Source organism: Talpa occidentalis, unplaced genomic scaffold (genome assembly GCF_014898055.3).
Source record: "Talpa occidentalis isolate TD23 unplaced genomic scaffold, MPIMG_talOcc4v2.1 talOcc4.3, whole genome shotgun sequence".
In the NCBI taxonomy this organism is placed as follows: Eukaryota; Metazoa; Chordata; class Mammalia; order Eulipotyphla; family Talpidae; genus Talpa; species Talpa occidentalis.
The window spans coordinates 1,010,759-1,015,487 of record NW_023603184.1 but is presented as its reverse complement, the minus strand read 5'-3'; the positions used below and the strand labels follow the sequence as shown (position 1 = coordinate 1,015,487).

General features: G+C 42.0%; 1 protein-coding gene across 1 annotated transcript; it reads right to left on the bottom strand.

The window, feature by feature from the left end:
- Positions 1 to 3,417: 3,417 nt before the first annotated feature.
- LOC119254346 (olfactory receptor 5B3-like) lies at positions 3,418 to 4,356 on the bottom strand. Its single transcript, XM_037521455.1, has one exon. The coding sequence runs from the start codon at positions 4,354 to 4,356 to the stop codon at positions 3,418 to 3,420; it is 939 nt and encodes a 312-aa protein (XP_037377352.1).
- Between the last annotated feature and the right edge of the window lie 373 nt (positions 4,357 to 4,729).

Genomic DNA, 4,729 nt, shown 5'->3' with positions numbered 1-4,729 from the left:
GATCTTGGCCAAGTAGTTTAATCTCTCTACACTTCAATATACCACCTATAAGTGGAGGGGTAATAATATTGGGTACCCTCATAGAAGAGTTCTAATGATGAAATGAGGTTCAGCTCATGAAGTGGTTTGAGATGACAGTCTTGAGCTGTATTTCTAAGAAGCAATCCTGTTCAATAGCTTAGAGTATTATTGAAGTCTGGCAGATCTAAGTTATAGGGGAAGTACTATAATCAGTCGTTCAAAGAATCAGCACATGGGACAATAAACTCCAACCTTTATTTCATGCATCAGTTGTCAAATTTTACTGAGAATCTACTCTTCAACACACATATTTAAGTGTAAGGATCATGTTATAATGAAGACCATGTCACTGCTAGTCGTCTGGGAATGTAGAGTCTAGTGTAGAGGGAGCTATTACAGAGTTAGGCCATGTGTCTCACAGCCATTTTAGGCCAGGCCAGTTTTACTGTCAGTTCTTGTAGAGGAGCACAAAATTTGGAGCCTTGGGTAGAGTTTGCAGAGCTTTCATGATGAGACAGGGGACCATACACACAGTCAGGCAGACAGATCAAGGGAGAGACTTCCGCACTAAGAGAGGCAGAACAGGAGGTCCACTCTCTAGCCCCTTTTACACGCTAGTAGCCCACAGTCACACACCAAGACATTGTTGCCAATGTATGGGTCTTGGTTGTTTGCTGGATATCTGAATGGTGAGAAACAGAACATTTCAGTGACGTGTGTTGTGTGGAAGGTGAAATTTAGCCTGATTTATGCATTTTCCTTAAATTCCACCTCATCAGGGTTTTTTCACCATACAATATATATATCATTCTGCAAGTCCCTTGATGAGGAGTGTAGCATGTTGTACTCATAACCTTAAAAAGAAATAGGAACTGTAACAGAGTGCTGCTCAGCCCAGGTCACACGTTTTCAGGTGTGTCCACAGAAGAGTACAGCTTTTTCCAAATCTGCAAGACAGTCTTTGGTCAATAATGTGTCATCAACAAAATGGAACAAGCGACCAAGGATGGCTTCTTCCACCGGGCCAAGTCAGCTGCCACCATCCCGTGGCACAGTGTAGGGCTTTTCAGGTGACCCCGAGAAAACTCAGTGAATGTCTCTGAGGACTTCCCACGTGAAGGCAAAGTGACCTAGACTCTCTGGTGCTGGAGTAATGGAAAAGAAATCATTAGCTAGGAAGCTACCAAGTGCTATGTGCCCAGTTTGTGACTCAGATGTCCCATCGATTCAGCCATTGAAGACATTGCCGCATGCAAGGGTAGTACCACTTTCTTCTCCTTGGGAATTTACTGTTATATGCCAAGAGCCACCAGGCTTCTTCACCAGCAACTCAGGCGAATTATAGAGGTTGTGGGCAGCACACACAATGCCCCTTTCTCCAATTTTGCCATTGTGCCCGTAATCTCTCTGTGGCCACCTGGCAACTGACACTGTTTAGTATTGGTCACTCACCTCGGGACTGGCAGTTGTGTGGGTGGACACTTGCATACAAGTGCAACAGTTCCTTCCACCCATGTATCCTAAGGCAAATTCTCCACCTGTGGTTTCCATTCACAAGCCATATAGTACATCCTCCCACAGCATGTCTCCAAGATTGGCAACACATACACTTTATACTCTTTGGGGATAATCGCCAAATCCCCAGGAATCACCTCACTGCTGTCACCTTGACACACCTGCCTCCATAGTTATCAGGTGTAACAAGCAGATGTCTGAAACTTCTCTGGGTTCCTGTATAACAGAGTACACTCGCCCCCATATCTACTAAGTCCAAAAATGTTTGCATATTGGTTGGGAACCAGTGGACAGCAACCTCCACATGTGGCCTCTGGTCCCCACCCAACCCTGTAGGTGTGTCACTTGGCCCTTATCCTATCCAAAGTACACAGGGCCTCCTCCAGGCTTGGGTTGGCAGCAAATAATCCTCCAGGCACAAGTCATGTGCCTGGGTCCTGGAATCCCCAGCTTTTCCCTTCACTGTAGGCTGTCTCCTTGTGGCAGTGAACTGCTGGTCCTCTCACACTTGTATCCATAACTCTAACAAGTATGCATTGGGCTATGTATGTATCTTGGTATGACCTACACTGGATCTCAGTAGATCCACTCACATTTGGACATGGTTAACTTTAAGAGGCTTACTGACCTTAAGAGGCTTACTTGTCTTTTTTGAGACACTTTTTGGTTGCTTAATAGATACCTGTATTCCTTTCTGGGATTTTTGGCTCTCAACTTTTCCCAAACTGGCTACCAGGTGGTACGTCATTTACCTGACATCCCACATAGAGGCTGTTGATACAGGGCAATGAAGGCCACTAAAATTGCCCAGGATAGTGCCCTAATGGTTTACTGGTCACCACCTGAGCATTTCAGGTATGGGCTGTCTGTGGTGTGGAAGGTGATAAATAGCATGATTTTCTCACTTTCTTACAAAATATCAATCCATGTAGTGGGTGATGAACTTACTGAAGATGGCTATTGCAGACAACATCTAGGACAGAATGTCATTGAAGCAGAACCTTCACAGTCCACATTAGGAGCCAGCAATGACAAAATCGCAAGGACATAATCACTGCTTGGAGTTGTGAGGAAATTTTGAAAAAAATCATTGTGAATGAACTGAGAAACAAACAGGAGGAGTGAAAAGATACAATGAAACTTAACTAAATTAAACTTTATAAGCAAGGGTAATCATCAGAAGCACTTGTGGTCTTTAAACACATTGTTAATGTTTCACTGCATTTTTTCAATGTGTGTAAATTAAGAGTCATCCAGGAAGAAATTGAAAATGATTATACTTTTCTTCCTTGTATTTGTAATGGCTATTTTCCTTTTGAAAGGTGTAATAGAAAATATAAGCTCACAAAATGACTCAAGAAATCAGAATTTGTGATTCATGTATAATATTAAGTCTATAGTCTCTCAATAAGATATGCCAATGAAATTAACACAGAGTACTATGAATGTATCCCTTTCCCCCTAAATTATGAGTCCTAGATTATTTTTCAATTAAACACACTGTGATATAATTTATATATCAATATCCCAATTTAGTAGTTCAATTCGTTTTGTTAAAAATAATACTCTCATTTACCTCCTGCTAATTTGATGTGCCATGTGGTTGTAGTGCCCATGGCAGAGAAAATACATGCAGAACAAGGGAATAAGGCAAATATCCTCAATATGTATTTTTCAAATGTACAAACATGCATTTTGTGCTTCCCCTTATTTTGTGCCCTTCTGCTAGGCATGCATTGTTGTCAGCTTTCCTCATTCTAGACAATAGCTTTAGAAATGTGTACAGCATCACTTCAGGATTTAGGTGTATTGTAAATTATGTCAGTACATGAAGAAGATGGAGCGGCATGGAGGCTAATTATGCCCCACACAATGTTAAAGTCACAATCCAAGGCACAATTTTGTCTTCTCACACAACTTCTTGAATGCATTCTTGACCTCCTGGTTCCTCAGGCTGTAGACTATGGGGTTCAGCATGGGGATGACCATAGTATAAAACACAGATGACATTTTGTCTTTGTCCATGGAATGGCTGGAGCTGGGCTGTAAGTACATAAAGATGATCGGCCCAAAGAAGATGGTGATAGCAGTGAGGTGAGAAGCACAGGTGGACAGAGCCTTCTGATAGCCTGCAGTTGAGCGCATCCTATAGATTGCAATGAAAATGAACATGTACGATACAAAGATAACCAAAAGAGGACAACATATAATGAAGATGTCTACATAAACAAGAACCATCTCAGCAACATGCTTATCAGAGCACGAGAGAGACATGACTGCTGGAATATCACAGAAAAAGTGATGGACCTTATTGGAACTGCAGAATGTGAGACTGAATGTTTCCCCAATATGGATGCAGGCATTCAGGAAACCACCAGCATAGCAGACTATAGCCAGACATGCACACACACCTGTGGGCATGATGGTGGTGTAATGCAGGGGTTTGCACACAGCTGCATAGCGGTCATAGGCCATTGCAGCCAAGAGGAAAAGTTCCCCAGTGGTAAAGGCTCCAAAAATGAACATCTGAGCAGCACATGCATTGTAGGAGATGACCAGGTCTCCTATGAACAACCCAGCTATGACTGTAGCTGTGACATCTGTAGAGTAACAGAGGTCTATCAGAGACAGGTTACTGAGGAAGAAGTACATGGGCTTGTGGAGACGGGAGTCCAACAGAATCAACAGGATCATCCCCAGGTTCCCGAAGACATTTACAGAATATATAAGAATGAAGACCATTACAAGTGGGATTCGTAGTTTTGTGGATTTGGTCAGTCCTAGGAGGATGAACTGGGTCACTTCTGTGGTGTTCTCCATGGAAGCTGTTTAGAATTCAGAGGACTTACAGCAATAAGATATAAAGGAACAGAAAGTTAGATGTCAAAATTACAACAAACATAAATGCTTATATGCCCCGGTCATTATTTCATAATAGCAAGAGTATGTGTCTCCAGACTTTCTGTACCTAAAACATGACCATCAATGCATAATTTCATGTATAATTATCTAGAATTCTAACTTGATGAAGAAGGATTTACCATGGATGACCTCACCAGTTTTTCATTCTTAAACTGAGACATGAAATTTTAGTGAAAAAGTCTCACTGTGCAATTCTGGAATTTACAATGAGATCTCAGCTTTGCTTAGACAAACTTTGGACTACACAGCTGTGTTCACCGGTTCTTCTCAA